The 18,745-nt window shown below is 37.1% G+C and overlaps 1 protein-coding gene across 1 annotated transcript in view; it reads left to right on the top strand.

The window, feature by feature from the left end:
• Positions 1-18,745, top strand: part of VWA8 (von Willebrand factor A domain containing 8) — a 199,800-nt gene that overhangs the window by 162,220 nt on the left and 18,835 nt on the right. Inside the window, exons 38-41 of the mRNA XM_087759030.1 lie at positions 7,622-7,730; positions 8,493-8,649; positions 11,879-11,987; positions 17,733-17,858. Coding sequence (XP_087615156.1) covers positions 7,622-7,730; positions 8,493-8,649; positions 11,879-11,987; positions 17,733-17,858 — 501 coding nt within the window. The remainder of the gene's footprint in view (positions 1-7,621; positions 7,731-8,492; positions 8,650-11,878; positions 11,988-17,732; positions 17,859-18,745) is intronic.

Here is an 18,745-nt window from a genome sequence, read left to right as displayed (position 1 = left end):
TACAACTACCTGAAAGGAGGTTGTAGCGAGGTGGGGGTCGGTCTCTTCTCCCAAGTGACAAGCGATAGGATGAGAGGAAATGGCCTCAAGCTGCGCCAGGGCAGGTTTAGGCTGGATAATAGGAAAAACTTCTTCACCGAAAGGGTAGTCAGGCACTGGAACAGGCTGCCCAGGGAAGTGGTTGAGTCTCCATCCCTGGAGGTATTTAAAAGACGGGTAGATGTGGTGCTCGAGGACATGGTTTAGTGGTGGACTTGGCAGTGTTAGGTTAGCGGTTGGACCTGATGATCTTAAGGATCTTTTTCCAACCTGAACGATTCTATGATTCTATGATCTTCTGATACATGCCCAATCTTTGTACACAGTGCTAATGAAGAAAGCAAGCTATTTAAGAAAACATCAATATTTCAACTTTATAGTATTTGTAGTGTTTTTATATTCATGTAATTCATATTTTTCAACAATAATTTATTGCATTGTATGGAAAGTAACATATATTCTTCACTGACTATAAACTTCCCTGTTTAATATATTGTATATTAATAAAAAGGCAAAATAGCAGATTAATTCTTTCCCTCTGTGTCCCAGGTATGCTAGGATAAGAGCGGCTATCTTCTAATTTGCATCGTAGCAGGGTTCTTTCCTTTATGATGAAAAGAGTAAATGAAGAATGGGGTCTTGCCAGTCTAGGTCCTGCCTACATCTGCCTACTTTCCACAACTGTCTAATCACGCAACTAATTAATCTATTGCACACTCCTTAACTTGCATTAAACTAAGAACCTAAATCATGTGGACTGTATTCAACCTCAAATCTTTCTGATCAACAGTAAGAAACACCCAATAATGCAGTATTATTATGAATACTAGAAAAAGTGCTTGTGAAAATAGTTATTGTTTGGACACTTTAGCTTTTTCTTTGTAAAAAGTCTTCCTACGTAAATATTCTCGACAGCTGTAAATGCTGCAGCTGCGACCCTGCTTGCTTGTATTTTGTGAAATGATGTTTTGCCCATTTGTGTGTGTTTATTAAGTTGTGACACATGAAATCGTGCCGGTTTCAGTTTTAGTAAATGTGTTGTATGTGGAATGCTCCAAAGAATGCTCAAAAGGGCTTAGTAGAAAGGTTGTTACTTGTTTGTCACTGCATACAACAAGGAGGAATTCCTTTTATTTCTGTTATGAACATGTATAATCCTATAAGGAATGACCAGCTCTGTTTAAACATACCCAAAAAGATAAGAAAAAATTGATTTGGGGAGGTTCGGAGAATGGAAATACAGTCCATTTTTTAAAGTACAAATTGCATCCCTTTACACCTGCAGGATGTTAGCCTGGAATTAGAGTATTTTTTCTGTTTTTTTCCCCCCTTTTTAAGTTGTATCTGGAGTATTAAAATGAGCATTATGTTTTGCATAAGAGGACTAGATATGAGTTAGTCCTGGCAGGGCCAGATGTATTAAAACTAAGAGGGGAAAGGTCTGTTCCCCTGTACATGGGGCAGCTTGCCCCCAGTGGAAACCAGAGTTTTTTTGCCAGTCCTCAGGCAGCAACTGGCTTTTGTTGCTGTGAGCACCTCAAAGGAGCATTTCTGGCAAGCACTCCTGAATGGGAGGCACTGACACATCCTGCGCCCTTCAGGAATTTTAATGAAGTTAACTGAATCAGAATACAAAAGTAAGCTGCTGTATTAAAAGACCATCTACTCTCTGGCCAGCTTGCTGTGTTGAACAGAAGCTTGTCGTGTACAGGGTAGGGTGACAGGAATATCTATGACCAAAAAATCAATCTACATCTATGACCAAAAAATCAATCTACATCAGAGACCCATCCCAGACTGCATCAAGGAAAATGTCCTTCACATTTTACTGGAAGCCATCACTCATTTATTACTTTTCTATTCAAAGCTAGAAATATTTTGAACCTTGTCTGACTTCTGCTTACAAAGTCTAAAAGATATTTCCTAACCTGTAACCACGGGTTATTTTCTGCCAGCAGTTAAGTCTAAGTACATGTTCTGCCCCTTGTTTCAGAGAGCTTTTTACAAGACTGTAATGGAGGTATGGGCATCTAAGACAGTGAGAGTCATTGGTTTTATCTCCCACATGAAACTTCGAGGAATAAAGAGAATTTCAAGTGGGAAAATACAGGAGGAGATGAGATTCCCTCTCTCTTTCCCTGTCTCTGCAACAAAGATAACTCCTGGAATTTTAGTCTCTAGTTTATTGTAACAGACTTGAACAACGAGGAGCTGGTGTATGGGCATAAAATGCATGGGTGAAAAGGTGGCAGTGTTGAAGGTTGTGAATACTCTGAAACAAGAATGATTCAATAATAGACATACCAAAACGTTAATTTCAGTTGACTTTGCTAAGTGTCTTCTACTCATTAAATTGGATACTATTATAAACATGTTAATAACAGATAAATCAATATATATTCAGTCTAGATGTACTTTGAATAGCTCCTTAAAAGCATCTCGTAAAGTCAGCCAATTTAATGATTTTACTGCCATCAGACATATAAATGTGACATGCTGAAGACTGGCTATCGTTTCTTTTATTGTATTTATTTGCTTGGCACAAGCAAATTGGGGGCAACCAGCACTTGTTAAGATACAGAAATGCACAGCTGTGCTGCTTGGGACTGCCTTTGAGGTGGTGAAGCTTCTTTTTAAAGACATTTTTTTCTTCTCAGTTTCATTGCAATGTATGATTAAGATTACTGGGAGCTAAAATATTGTTAAGCCCGCTTGTATGAAATCAGCTGAAGCTAAATTTGATAATGCTTTTGGTCAGTTTTACTCATAGAGCCTGAGAGATTTCTTTGCAAGATATTAGAAGGAAATGAATTCTGAGCTCAAAAGGGAAGTACTGTAATTGTGAAAACAGCTCATATATTGGAATGAAATGCTAATGTAAGTGTGGGACATAAATCATTTTAATAATAGAGTACAGCAGCCCTCTCCATAATTCATACACTTTTGTTAATGGGTTATTGCAAGCACCTTTCTTCCCATAGTTGTGACGGTGTCTTGTAGAGGTAATGCACATTGTATCTGGGTCATCCTCAACATCCTCAACAAATTCAGCTCCTGTCTTTTACTGAGGGATGATAAAACTATCAAAATGTGATGTATGCCAGTGCTTCCTTACTCACCAGGGGTTCGTTTTATTAAATTAGATGATTTCACATCAGAATTCAATAGAATTCAATCCCACATTCACTTAAGTGGCATGAATGTGGTTCTAGATCCTCTTCCAAACATGGTTAAGATTTGGTTACTACATCATATAAAGTTCCCTTACCACAGTTTCCCTGACCAGCTGAATTCTAGACAAAACTACCAGCCTTTGACTCGTCTTCAGAGTGGCCCCTGTTACAGATTGGTATGCATTTAATAGCTGTTTGGCGTAAATATGACACAGATGTGAAACACCTGGTTTCATTGTGTTGTTGAGTGCATTAAATCATGTAACTGGCTTCTCTGAGCACCTTTATCTTCTTTACATTACTATGTGAAGGATGGTAAGATCACTTAGTTTCCAAACTGAATGTGTTTGTATCAGTTTCGCTTATTCAGTTGGCTCTTAGAATCCCAGTGTTGTCAGAAAAAAAAAAAAAGTGTAGCCATGTAAAACTGTTTTGGCATCCATTCACGTATGTCAAGGAACTGATGTACAGCAAGTTGTACAGATACCACATATCTCTCACTGAATGTAAAATGAGAGTTCAGTTCTATTTGTGTCTGGCTGCCCTTGCTGTCGGGAGTGAATGGATGTGTAAGAGGCAGGACCAGAAAATTAAGTCAAAGCATTAACAAGTCTTGGTATTTGCTGCTCTTTCTTCATTTCCTTTTTTCTCAGCGCCTCCTTCATACCATTGCCTCTTCAGAAAAGCACATTCCTTTAGCATCTTTCTGACCTGTAGTCTTCATGTTCTTCTCACATAAAGTTTTTGTTTATTTGCTTCATTGACTTTGGAAGACTTACAGAGTCTCCATCCACAAAGTCCTTTCAAATGCACCCATTACCCATTGGTGTAAGTGCCTGAGAATACAATACAGTCAAAAAAAGAAGACAAAAAAAAAGATTGTAAACCAGCCACTAAGATCATTGATGATTACTGAGAATTTGGACGTCATAGAGAATAAAGTAAGAATCACGCATATCCCAGGATAGGATGGCAGTTGTGCTTCTTGTGTGGTGAGAACTTAGAAGAAGAACCTGCCCAACCAGGCAGTGGAAAAGTGCCTTCATGCTCTGATCATGAATCACCAATATGTATAAACAAGTTTAGACAATGCACAACTGACACATATGTGCCGTCTGTTTTGGAAGTTGTGGTTATTTTGGAAATCAAAAGGAAGTCTCAGAAGGAAAATTTCACAGTTTTTCCAGCTATTCTACTCTGACCTCATAGCTGAAATTCAAGGCTACTAGACTGAATTCATCTCTTGTTTTACAAAGCTGTGATATGCACACCAGGCAGTATGAAATCTTCACAACAATGCAGTAATGAATAGCGCCTCGCAGTGCATGTATAGCTAGAAAGAGCACAGACTTCTCTCCAAAAGAGACGCGTAGTCAAAACTCTTGCCGAAAGAAACAAAGTTGATGGAAGTTTTGCAATGGAAAGTATTCAGGAGGGGACAGATCAACTTTTGAGCAAGCAAATTATTTATATATTTGGAAAATATCCATCACAACAGTATGAGAAGTCTCAGTAGGTTTAGAAATTCCAATTGGACAAGCTTGGAAAAGTTAATATGGATTTCTTAGATTTGTTTGAGCTTTTTCTCTACTTTCAGTACTTGTTTTTCTTGTCTTCCTTCTCACTCCAGACAAACTAGATCTTTCCCACTGACTGTCTTTCTGTTTGCCACGTTCCTAATACATCCAGTTTTGCATCCTTCCCCTTAAATCTATCTTTCCAATGGTTTCTAACATCAAGAATTCCTCCAACCCTCGGAGGAGTGACTTATCTATGGCTCTTCCATCTCTTTATATCTGTCATGCTGAAGAATGTATCTTTGTCCAAAAGTTTTTCCCTTCAGTTTTTTTCCTCATCCTTTCTCTGATTTTATGTCCAGACTCAGTGATTTACTGTTCACTTCTGTCTAAAATACATTTTCAATTCTAATCTAGATATTTGCTAGTCTAACTTTTACTTTATAGAGGTACCTTCAGAGCAGAGAGAAGTTTTTAGCTGTAAAATCACCTTGAAACACTTCCATGGAGACAGGGATGGGGAGGAGAAAAGCATGTCACTAATGGAATTATCTAAGAGGTCAAAGGAAAAACAGGAAAGTACATCCAGAAGATTTTCTTCAAAGGGCCCTACAATGTGCTAATTTAACCCAGTTTCTAAGTGTATGGTAAATTTAAAAAACAATTACCCCAGCAAACCAGTGCTAATAAAAATTGGTTGTTAAAGTCTTCAGATGTAGCAAAATTCTACTACCTTTTGTGTGCATAGATGTTACTTAACCAAGTAAATGAATGAAACTGCTGCAATTCACTGACGTGACATTTACACATCTGCTGGTGGTGTTCCATTCTGGTACCCTTACATTTTCAATTATTTTATCAAGTAACCTATTAACTATATATAAAAACAATTAGTAAGGAGGTCACATTCTTAAGCCATGATAGATGTGTGCCACTTGTCTCTTTCCCTCTCTCTCTCTCATGCAATTTTTTTCAAAGTTTTAATAGAAATCAAATGTTGGATGTTCTGCTGTCCTTTTAAGAAGAAAAGTCACAAATCATTATACAATAAAAGATTTTCTATTAACCATGTGCTGTTTCAAAGTTACACATACCTGCTTTAATCAGATCAACACTATTGTAAAATAGATTTGTATTAGAAACTTATCTAGTACATATGTACTAGAAATATTATTTGTGAACAACTCACTATGTGTGAGAAATATATGTGAGCAACAAAGCTCTTTTGTCTACAGAACTTTTCACTCAAAATTTAAACAATACCTGTATTCGAAAATATTTAATGACTTTTTTTAATGGAAAAACTTGACAAAAATAGAATATGGTATTTGGATCACTGATTATGGTTGTGTTTGCCTCAGAGATTCCTTTTGCATAATTTGGAGTATTTTTCTGTGAAGAGCCCAGAAGGATGAATACGTGAAGGATTTTCCATCATTTTATTGTTTCTCTTTAAAGAATAATATTTTGTTTTGATTCATGAGGCTGACACTACAGTTTTGGTTTTATGATTTTATTTTAAACGAAGTTCAGTGATTTTTGTTGACTTGTGTTTCTGATAGTTTTGAAATCTACCAGTCATGCAAAAAAGAACTGTTTATTTTGGAGGAAATCTCTTAAACCAAAAATCTATATAACCCTGAGGGTAATATGCTGTTATGGTTAAGTGTCTGTCTTCCTATACAAATGTTAAATTAATGTAATTTATCAGATTAGATCTTGATTTTACACTAATGACATGGTTCACTGAGGATGTATTGTACCTCTTTGGATTAATGCAAATTCTATAAAGAGAAAGAAAATGATGTTTTGAATAGCTGCCAAGACACTGTTGTCAGAGCACATGTTTTCAGTTCAAAAACATGTATGGAATTCACATCAGCATAAAGTTGAGTCTGCAAGACAGTGAATTCAAGGATTAAACTACCCTACGGTCCCAGTGAAAACCCTGATAATGCCAGTGAACTTCTGAGAAAGCAGTAAATTGTAGTTATTGGAGCACATAGGTTCATCAGAGAATTAAATGTGTTATGTTAGATTAGAAGAAAGTTAATTTGTAGCGGTTAAAGACATCCATTTTACATCTCCGTCATTAAGTTTCACTAAAAAAATAAACTGGCATTAAATTATAGAAGATTAGTAACTGAAGGGCAGTTTACACATGAGTCATTGATTCACTACGTGACTTAGAGTTGGGAATGGGAAGAAATATTTTTACCTTCAGTCACCCACTTAAATCCAATCCCAGCCTAAAGTGCCTCAGCCCTGCCCATCTGACAGCTGTTGGGTGTTCAGCTGTGTGGTGAATCGATGGGGAAAGTGCAGGCAGTAGGCAGGTGTAGAAAACTCGCCACTGTAGACTCTTGCAGTCATGGCAGGGACCTTAAGGGTTACACGAGCCTGTCATCTGAACTAGCCATTTACTGACGAATCTCAGAGTTTCTTTAGTCCCTGTTCCTGAAAGATCAATCTGCCCATCCATAAAGCACGGGAAGCTGTAGTTGGGTGTGCTTGAAATTTGTGAATGGGTGTACAGCCAGGTGTTGCCAGTACTATGAGAAGCATTCAGATTGCAGATGATCCTCTCTACAGGGAGATTTTGAATTGTGTTGGCAATTATCAGTAAGCACTTTTCTAGTGTGGGTAAGATTTGAAAGCACTGGGTGGTTCAGCTGTGGCAGTAGTCTTAGATCTGTTGTGGGTCTAATGAGCCACTCAGAAGCCCCGTTTTACTCTCTTTTATCCTGTTGTCTTCAGCAGGTGGGATGTTGCATTTATTGAATTAATTCTGGTCCTACAGCTCTTGAGCAGACCTAGTATGTTATTTTTAGGCTGTTAGAATGGTTTTCCTTGCTATAAGAGAGATTTACAGCTCTATTTTTTATTTTACAGATAACCATTCGGAGGGACAGTGGTTTGGATGTTAGTTCCCCCAAACATGGAAAAGTGGATCCAGACAACATGCCGCATGTTGGTGGAAATACTTGGGCTGGTGGAACAGGTTTTTCATTCTTTTTTTTTTTTTTAATCCATCATTGAAGGATGTCTAAGGGAGATGCTGTGCCAGTCAAAAATGGATTTATACAAGGCCGCCCTCTGCTCAGAGCTATTCTACCCAGTACAGGGTTGCTTTATTGCCAGTGAAAAGAAGTATTTGCAGTGTCCAACTTAAACTGTATATAGCAGATCTCTACTTCAGTTACATTTTCTTGTTTCTTTTCATGGGCCATATAGAGAACCAGAAGCTTGCAGCCATAGAAACTAGGCCGAGTTATTTGCCGTTCTCTTAGATGTCTCTGTAGCCACAGCAATTTAGGTAGTGTAGGCAAGAGGCACACAGAATAGGCAAAGTGCCTCCTAATTCTGAAAGGGCATGATAGCGATCACTGCATAAAGTGGTTTGGGAACAGTGTAAACCAACAAATTCTAAGGAGAAGAGAGAGTCTGAATGAATGGCTTTAAGGACCAGGAGCTTTGAGGAGATGTACAAGACTTATATATTCCATAGTCCCCATTGTACAAGGGGGAAACTGTTATGAATACGGTCTCAAGGGACTATAAACACAAGTATTCCATTGGAGTTGTTCTTAACCGTGATAGCTGTTTGGTTTCGAAAATCTTTGGCAATAAATATTTCTACTGCGGATTGTTGGCAAATTTTTTGGAACATCTGTAGATATGGCAACGGACGCTTTAAAGAAAATGCATTCTTATTTATTATTGAATGCACATTCTTAATTATTTTTTATCTCAATCATGTTAGGTGGGAGAGACACCGCTGGGTTAGGTGGCAAAGGTGGACCATATCGACTGGATGCTGGCCACAGGGTTTACCAAATATCTCAAGCTGAAAAAGATGCTGTTCCTGAGGAGGTTAAGAGAGCTGCTCGAGAGATGGGTGAAAAGGCCTTTAAACAGAGGTAATGTGAAAGTCTTTATTTTCCCTTCCATTTCCCAGAAGAATTTGAAAAAGATGGCTAAAAAGAATTTTCTTTCTTAACTGTATTTATCAACTACCTTACCCTGATCGTTGTCATTTAACAGAACTTACCAGCATGTGTTCAACTGTTCTGGGCAAGATGTGTAGAATATTTTATTGAATTAAGCCACGCTTTTAAAATGACTGTGTGATTTGGTACAGTAAAACATAGCTTAGGTGGATAAGAAGACTGATGTGAATATTTATCTTTTTTAAAAAGAGATCTGCCATATGAAAGTGTTTGAATTATGATGAATCCAGATTGTATGTTGTTAGGAATTCATCACCTAACAAATGTCTTTCGAAATGGACCATTACGAGCAAATTGCTTCTGTTTGAAAGGCCTATAGCCAAATGGTGAGATGATTTGAACTATTAGAGCTCAGCAGAGACTTTTACACAAACCGCAGATCTTCCCAGCGTTAGTGTAATGCATGGTTGCTAATCACCCATTTCCCAGACTGTGCACAGAGATTCAGATTTCTTCCCCCAACTGAACTCTCAAGTCAAACTCCGGTACTTTGCATAAAAAAATCAAAGTGTATTGACAGTCATTCCAAATAAGTATTATGTTTCAGCCCAGGACATGTTGCAATGTGAGTATCTGTCTGAAAGCAGAGAGTACTAGACACAGATTAAAATGTCAGAGCAAATAAATTTAGAAGCAGCTTAATCAGCTCACGTTTTGTTGCTATTAACAAAGTGATTCCCAACAGGGGACAAATCTGGGTGCTGTGAGGAGCAGGTGAGATTGCCATTTGCTTCAACTGATGTATAAATAATTAGGCTGTTAAGCATAGAGCACACACTGTACGTGAATCACTGTATTTAAAAACAGCAATTTATCTATTGCATTCAGGTCAAGTTTCTTTTTTAATCGTGTTTTTATTAGTAAATTACCTGGAGCATTTGACATTGCTGTTAGAGCATTAGTGATTAATCAAGACAGGGAAAATGTATAGATTATGTCAGTGCTTCAAAGGAAAGGACCCTGAAAGGCAAAATACCTTTTAATAGTGATTTAATTTACACAAGCAACATACAGAAATTTAAGTTAAAAATAGTCACTTAAGGTTTTGTTTTCAGGGGGAAGGCAGAGCTTGTTTTGTCTTTTTTCCTGGTGCTTTATGGCTAGGTAGGTGGGAAGGACTACCCTTTCTACATCCCCATTCTTCAAAATTGCATCAGTTGCTTTATAATAGAAACAATCGGTATGTATGGTCTTGGATACTGTACATCTCTTTGTGCCTACGCACATGTACACACATGGCATGCTTTGATGGGCTTCTGCCTGCCTGTATGGTGGTTTGCAAAGTTCATGCTAGGGGAAATTCCTGGATACTGCTACGTGTTGTGGAAACAGTGCAGCTGTGTCCTGTAAAATCTGAGTATCTGTACATGAGAGAACAATTCATGTCCTGCTAAAACCAGTGAGCTTGCATGTGCCAGCTGTAAATGTAGCCTATTCTGAAGCCACATTTGATTTGGATTATTATTCTGTACCTCTTGGATAGCTGTGGGACCTAACAGATAAAAGTTAAGAATAGGGAGGTTGGAGTCCTCAGGCTGAAGAAAAAAAATGAGGGGGACTGCAGATTTCACTGCTTTGTCTATACATGATTATCTGGAAGGGAGAATTTTAATATGAAAGCTATTGAGTACTTCCAGTGGAAAACATTTTAAATTGCCCTATTTCACTAGAAAGAAATTAGCAACTGCTCTTGAATAGATGCAATATTTTTCATGGTATTTTTCTGAACTAGCTTTCACTGTGGATCAATGTAGAGTCTAACAAAACTGCACGTGAGGTTTTTTTTGTTTGAAACAAAATGTTTTCTTCATTGATGTGAAGATACTGAACTCCGTTGGCAGGATCCATGAAATAAAGTGTACAGCACTGAAGATTACCTTTTCCTACCTCTAATGAATAATAGTTGGCTATAATGACTATATCTATGCAAAATTCAAAATAGAAAAAGACATAGTCATACTTAAGACAACAAAGATTTGATGTCTGATTTTAATTTTATCATTAAAGGGCTAGTCTAAACAGCAGATCTCATGTATACTATACATTCCAGGCAAGAAACTTGTGATGGTATTAAAAAACTTGTGATTAGAACTATAACTAGGCTATACATACCTTACTATCCATTTATAGTTCATTTAAAAATCAGTATTTTCAAAACAGCGTGAGTGAGGTTATGCTGTTGTGAAGTGCGTGTTTGAAATGAGCTGTGCACAAATAGACCAATACATTTTAGCTCAGGGCTGAACCTAGCCACGTGCTGGATGGTAGCATGGGCAGATACACAATTGCTGCCTCGCTGACCCGTGCTGGGTCATGGAAAATATCAAATGGTGCACACTCCCAGCATATCCACCTGTCCCCTAGCTTGTTCTTCACCATTAGACCGCTGTAATTACATTCCAGTTGTGAGTTTCACCAGTTTAAGAGTATCTGCTTAGCTATGATGTTGAGAAGGATGATAGAGAACTTAAAGTTGGCACATCTTAACTAATAGAAAAGGCATATATCTGTTTTTATGGTGCAGGTATTAGACCTCTGAACAGTATAGTGTTCAGTGACATGACTCATTTTTGTGGGGGAGCACATTTTTGTTAATGTTCATTTAAAGCTTCTTTGTTTCAAAGTTTCATCATTTTATGAAGCACAAAGATAGGTATTTAAGACAGAGTTACTAGTTGTAGGTCTTCAAGGACAGATTTTAGAGTGTGTCTTTACTTAACCTTTGTGTTAAAGCATGGATTGTGATATGTTTAAAATACTCCAACGGTGAAGTAATGAATAGACACTCATGATCCTTTTATGTACAGATAGCAACACCTGAGCCAATAAAACCTTTAGAATTCGATCACAGTTTTCAGAACGTCTGATTTACTTCCCAAACATTAAAGCAGATTAGAAGAGAGACAAAGGATTAGTAACTTAAATAAATTTTAATGTAATGCAATCCCTGTGGACATTGGTGATCACCTGCCTTTTCAAAAATTCACAAAACCCAGCTGCCACTTCTTTGATTTGTCTCTTGTGTCTGGTTAGCACAGTCTGAATTTGCCTGTTATCAAGCAAGCTTGTAATTTGCAGAGGTAAATGGATGACGTGTTTGTTTCCTAAACCATGCTTAGCTCCCTGTTCTTTGCTTTAGATTGAAAGAGATTCAGATGAGCGAATATGATGCAGCAACTTATGAAAGGTTCTCTGGAGCCGTCCGACGTCAAGTTCAGTCACTCCGCATCATCTTGGACAACTTGCAGGTAATCTTAGATTCACTGATGAAGGAACATGCTGAGCTCATTACATTCGGCCCCACATACTGTCCTGCTAATATCCTGTTAGCATCTGACCATCATACCTTTGAGGGATAAAAGCAGATTCAGGTTATAATCACGGTTAGGAAAAACAGTCTCATATTACTATTTCAAAGGCAGCTTTTAAGTGGACCCCAGTGCTCATCTCTACAAGTTACAGTATTCCCATACCACAGCTTACAGAGATTACTTATTCAGGATCACAATTTTGTGAAGGAAAATACTATACATTATTAAAAGAATATGTGGTGGTATGTAGATCACAGCCTTTGTCTTTACCTCCTGTCCAAAAGACTTTTTTAGCTTAGAAGTGCAAACGTTATAGATGTCGAAAGGAACACTCACTCCAGGTCATAGCTTTACAGCACATACAGCTGAAAACATGACTTTTTCTCAGGTTTGTTTTTAACTCTTGCTAATAAAAATAGGTGTAGCCCAAATCTAAGTGGAAGCTGACCAAAACCACCAGTTTGCCTTTCTTCTAGTAACTGGTCCTGTGGTTGTTCCAGATTGTGTTAATACTAGTGTTCATATACGGGGCAAATAAAATAAAAATGCATTGTTTCTCGGAAGAATCTGCTAATCTTCAGTGAAAATTAAAGGAAAATTAAATTTACTCCTTATAAGACATGCCTGATTAAAAATATTTCTGTTGAAGGCTACCAACGACTGGTATACATACACCTTAGTCTGTTAGTTACTGTGCTGTGTCTAATCTGTCTCCTTACTTCAGCAATAGAACTGAAATATAGAAAGAAATTACTTTGTATGATCAACAGATTCCTCCTGGGTCAAAAAATCCAATCGCCTCATATTGCGAGTAAGAAAGGTAACATTTTTCTTTGCCTTTTATATCTTTAAGCCATTGTGACTACAACAACGCTACTATAATCACATATATACACAGAGAACCATTAGCCGATTTTATTATGAATGTATCAATTCAGAGAGCTCCTCTTATAATGAACATTTAAGATGGTCATGATTAGGTGATTCATGCACCTAATATGTGTTTCAGTTCAGAACATAGTCTTTTGGCTTGTAAAGATGGGTTTCAGTTGAAAAATGTTAGATATAAATCTCAGGTTTTCCTACATCATTTATATCTAGGTGCTTTTTTTACCATGTTTCTAGTAGACATGCTGTTGGAAGCACACTCCAGGTGTGAAGTGAATAAGTGAATCTTCAGTTTAAAGTCTTTTTTCAGTCTACCTTATCTATTCCTTGGAGCCAAAATTCTTAGACTCAGGGATCACGTTAATCATAATCAAAATATAACATATTTTAATATAAGGAGACATATCCTGTTGCTTTGTTGAAAAGGTCATTTTAATATCAAGGCAAAGTCTTATAAGCCTCAGTATTTTATGAGACTTTGCTAACTTCCTGGCAAAATCTATAACAGCTAACCACAAAGCTAGTAAATGTACTTTATGATGAAAAAAACAAACTCACTGAATTTGGAAAAGCTAGCTCATAGAATAAGAGCAATATTGAAAGGAAATTTTTAACTTTATAATTTTTTATACAGATTTTGGTAGGTTTTTTAATTAGAAGATGCACTAGGAAAATGAAGATAAATTATAACAGGAGTTACTTAGTTGCAAAATGCTTTCTGTTAATTGGGAAGCTGAGTCCAAGCACATTTCATGTTATCTTTTTGAGAAAAAAAAAAATTGTTTGAATTCTTCAACGTGGTAAGTCATTCAACCCTGATGAAGGACTGTGTCTCTGTCTTCCCTTTTTTCTGGATAGTCCTATGTACACCACGGGTCCTCAGCTAAAACTGTTTTCTTTCTGTTATCAGTCAGACATTCCTCATTTCTCAAATAAGAAGTCAATGGCAGAGTCAGTTGCAGTAAACTTTGCAGCTCAGATGTCTGTGTGTTTTTAACTTTGTGAAAATCCCAAATTACCTTCTCAGTAGAGAACGCTTTTGCCTTTTTACAAGTGTTTGAGTTTGCTTTGTTTCAAACTCAATGTGTTCACATAATGGACATATATTGTCCGTGTTTATTTAACCTGGATTTTCTTTTCAACATATGCCTTTTATTGTTAGGTTTGTGGTTTTTTTAAAAATATGTTCCTTTGATAAAATTTTTCATCCCAAGAATCAAGAGGCTGGGATTCAGGTCTAGTTGTTGATGGCTCACAAAAATTAGTAGCAGCAGAAAGAGATGTTTGGAATAGGCTGATCCTTGAATGTGATACATAAATACAGTCTGAGAATGTAATTCCATTGTTCATTTTACTTTGCATAACTCACTGATCTCTGTCAGCTCTTTGAACAACATTAACAAAACATTATGAGTTGTTGTTTATCTTCTGTAGAAGTAGTGAAGCCAGAAGTCCAGGAAATCCAATCAATGAGCTTTCTCCTCTCTCCTAATGCTGGCCAAACCCTGAAGAACACTTGTCGGTCTGAACTCCAGATTCAAAAGCTTATGGTCAGTCAGTCAGTCACTCAGAAAGGCCTTCTTAGATTTTAGATGACTTGCCTTCCAGAAAGTACTTCTCTTTTTATTGATTATTACAGAGCGAATCTGGGGCAACTGTCCCTGTAACTTCTGAGCATCATGTAGGCACCTGCATTTAAACTGGGCAAAACTGAGCCTGAGTCCCCAGTTGAGGCCGTGTGGGAACTGTCTGGTCATAGCAGCAAGAATAAAATAGCGGCAGTTATTTTCCTATAATAATTATCCTATAATAAACATGGCTGAAAGAGCTGACGATGCAAAAACCCTGTTTCCCTGTCAGTAGTAGTTTTCTGATTTCAGCAGCTAAGGGAACATATGCATAATGTTTTCCCAGAAACCACAATTGGCAGTATTTAATACCATCCTATACTGTTATGAGTTACATATTTATATGTGATCACTTCACATACACAACCTTTTCTGTGATATTTACAGACATCACAGTTATATTTTGTAATTTTTTTTTGTAAATATGCCTTTGGTATCTGTCAGCGAAAAGAATTCCTGCGGTGGTGTATTGTGATCAGCCATTGCCATGCTGATAAGATACAGTATCTGGCACATTTTTCTAATTTCAAAAGCAAAACAATGAATGTATATACAATATTTTTCCATCACGCTACACTGCAGTAGTAATGGGTTGTATGCCCTTTCCAGTAAAATATCAAAGCAAGGTATATATGTAATAGTTCCATTTTTCTCTTAAAATTGTAAATGCTTTTAAACTTATGTTGCTTTTAAGATTATGAAAATTATATATTGAAAATGCTTTGAAGCTTTTCTGCAATATATATGTGCATTATATAACACACGTGCTTAAGAGGATTTTTTTTCAGCTTTTATAAAAGGAAATAAATTCTTAGGAATCCTACATGGAAGAGGCAGATGCTAAGTAGTCTAAATAATTTTAGCTTTATTTTGGAAAGAGGTTAGGTCAGATTTTGTCAGCATTCTTTCCTATTATAGGAGAGAATGTCAACTCTGCGTTCCTCCAATAAAATTTCAGCTCATATATTGGCTTTTGTTGCATAAGCTTCAAAAGGTATTAAATGGGTTTTAAATATGTCCATAGTTAAAAGCAATTTTCTTCTCTACACTGCTATTCCTTGAAGAGCAAATAGCCACAAAGCTAAAGCATTGTCAAACAGTAGTGAAACTAGTTGAGAATTTGCTCAATGAAACCAAAACTTTATAATCTGTTGTTTGTCCCTCCTGCCTACTGAAAGGAAGCAAATGACAAAAATTTGACAAAACAGCAGTCCTAAGGAAGCATTAAGGATCTACCTCTGTTCCAGTACTTATAGTGGCTAAGATGACTAGCAACAAAGTCGATCTCGTCTGCATCATCCTGGAAGGTGTATGATTCGTTTTAGACAGGCTCTGCTCACTCAGCAGCATGTTGTCTTCAGGAGCATTTTTATATGGTTAGTTGGAGTGTTGTTGAAATTTGCCATGGGTTCTCCTACTGTGTTTTTCACAGCAGGAAATCTCTTACGGTATGACATTTTGGTGGAGCGTGTAGAGGTCACCTGGAATTTGCAGGTATCTTTTTGTGATGTTACACAACTCTGGGCAACAAAGGAATCGATGATCCTATGGAAGAAGGGACTTCAAATTTCATCCCAAGAATATTTGGTGATAGTGTGGTGGTACAAACAAACTTATGGATGCCTCACTGCCAAAGTGGGTTAAAGCTAGGTTGACTGTAGCAGCATGAAAATGTATCAGAGGGCACAACTGACTGAATTCACAACCTAAGAAATCTTTTCCACTTTCCCCTTCTGTGATTTACTAAAAGGCTGAGGTTTCCATGTATTGGCATTTTTTGCCTCCCATCAGGAAGCATCTGTAAAGCTTTTGACACTACCTAGCTAAAAAAACTGTTTGTCACAGCTATGTAAATTCTATACTGTACAGTTAATTAATCAAAACATTTTCCTTGTGGCTTTGTATTCTTTCTGCCCACTTATTTTCACAGGTAAGTAGTCCGTTAGTCTTGAGTAACTATAGGCAACAGACAGTAGTCCAGAACTCCTTCTTCCATACACACCAAAAAGAAAAACTCATAAATTTTGACCAAAGCAAAGATTTTCTGAGGCTCAAGAAGCCATCATCTGACTGCTCAGACTGTACAAAACCATAAAGATTTGTCCTCTCAAATCCCAGGCCTGCAGTTTACTGGGGATTTGTAATGTAACACTTCCTGCGCATCAGAGAGCAACTCATTTTCATTCCTGAGAACCAGTGTTTAAAGCAGTTGTGTCCTGCTGGATATTTGATTTGCCTCCAGCTGCTGACCAGCAATTTGCTGAGAGTGCAAAAGCATTATACATATATAAGTTTAAAATCTTCTTTCCTTGCTGTGCTTACTACTAGGATGAGCAACTTCAACCTGAAGATTTAAGCAGAAATGAAATAAAGCCTGAAACCCATATGTGCAGACTTTACTGTCTTTAGATAGATACTATGAACCATGATGAAGCTATGCTTTGGAAACATTCTTAAATATGTTGCTTATAATATTAAAACACTTGAGTCTTCAACCTTAAGTGCTTGCTTCTATGTACAGGAGTTCCATGCATATTTGAGTTCCTGGATTGGAATGCATGTTCATCAAGTCAGGCTGTAGATAACCAGTGTCCCTTTAAATAAAACGAAAGAAGCATTTAGTGGACTATCTCTGAAGTATCACAATTTTCAAGGTTTTTATTTTAAAATAGAAAAATAGTTTATTGTTAATATTGTTTTAAAAGAAACCACTCGTCATTACCTAAGGTGAATACTACTTAGTTTTATCTTTAAGTCACCCAATGTTTTTTTCTTGCGCTGCTTGGATGGAGAACACGTAACAAATGGTCAGTAATGCGTGTGCCTCTGGTTGTATGTATTTCTGCACAGGCTTGTTACACAGATCTCCAGTGTATTTGCAAGAAAAAAGCTTAACATTTCTTCAGTCCACAGTTAAACTCCCATATATGAAACAACTTAAAAAAGCCGAAATTACAGAGGGAACATGTTCTTTGTCAGTGTTAATTTTTCTTTCAGAGAAAAAGAACAGGACAGCTATGAAAATGTGTTTGGATTTCTTTGACTTACACCAAAACTATCACGTCATTATGAAGAAAATTCATGTGTATGTCATGTTCAGTAGATCTTAAATCGTCTAACATGCACTCACGTCACCGAGTGAATTAAGGTTTGTTTTCTGTTGTAGGCCAAGGGTAAGGAAAGACAATGGCTGAGACACCAAGCTGTTGGAGAGCTAGATGATGCCAAAATCATCGATGGGCTGACAGGAGAAAAAGCCATATATAAACGACGGGGAGAACTTGAGCCACAGGTAAGTATCCAACAAATAGCAGGGAAAGGTGGGGAAGAACTTAACCAGTTCGCTGATTTCATAGTGGCTGTACGATATCTGTGTTTGGAGTTTGAGTAAGTTATAGGGATGAGAAACTCAGAAGAATCATCTCTGGCTTGGGAAGTCCCCAATACAGAGGCAAACACAGGATGGAAAATTTGCTTTACCTCTTCTTATAGTCTTCCATACGTATTTCCTTTTGGCCACCCTTAGAGAGAGGATGCTGATCAGACAGTGCTTTTTTTTTATCCCATGCAAGAGTTTTTATGTTCTTATTTTATATTTTAATGAGCTGAAGGTGATTAGCAGAAACCTTTTTGTTTGTTTGTTTTTCTAAGAAAAAGGAAAATATTTTCTCACTAATTTAATTTATTTTTTGTTAATGAATACCCTGATACCCTAGGAAGTTAAAAAAAAAAAGTGGTTTACAAATGTCTTCTCCTTATTCCATGATACGCAAAGAATTTCAACTTCCACAGATACTTGGATTTACAAGAATAAAAATTATAATAGGAAAAAAGGGTGAGGAAGAGCCATTAAGATACGATAAACTTGTCTGTCCAATTCAGCCATTCCTTAGAAGACATTATGGTTAGGCCTATGTGAGTCAGCAACAGAGAAACCACTTGAATCAGACCAACAAAACCTGGCCAAAACTGGTAGGGCTAGTCCATGATATTTAACAGTAATACTTAATGACAGATTGCAATTTTTAACTACATTAAGACTTTTTTTTAAATAGCTGAGTGCAACATCTTTTTGCATGTCAGCTACCCGCACCTGATGAATCCCTGGTATTATTTTTTATGCTACTTGGTCATGATCTCTGTTGCTTTGAACAGTTTATGGAACTTGGCACTGCCTAT

This window comes from Nipponia nippon, unplaced genomic scaffold (genome assembly GCF_047370975.1).
Source record: "Nipponia nippon isolate SJK-2023a ecotype South Korea unplaced genomic scaffold, ASM4737097v1 scaffold_2, whole genome shotgun sequence".
In the NCBI taxonomy this organism is placed as follows: Eukaryota; Metazoa; Chordata; class Aves; order Pelecaniformes; family Threskiornithidae; genus Nipponia; species Nipponia nippon.
This window is presented reverse-complemented; position numbering and strand designations above follow the sequence as displayed.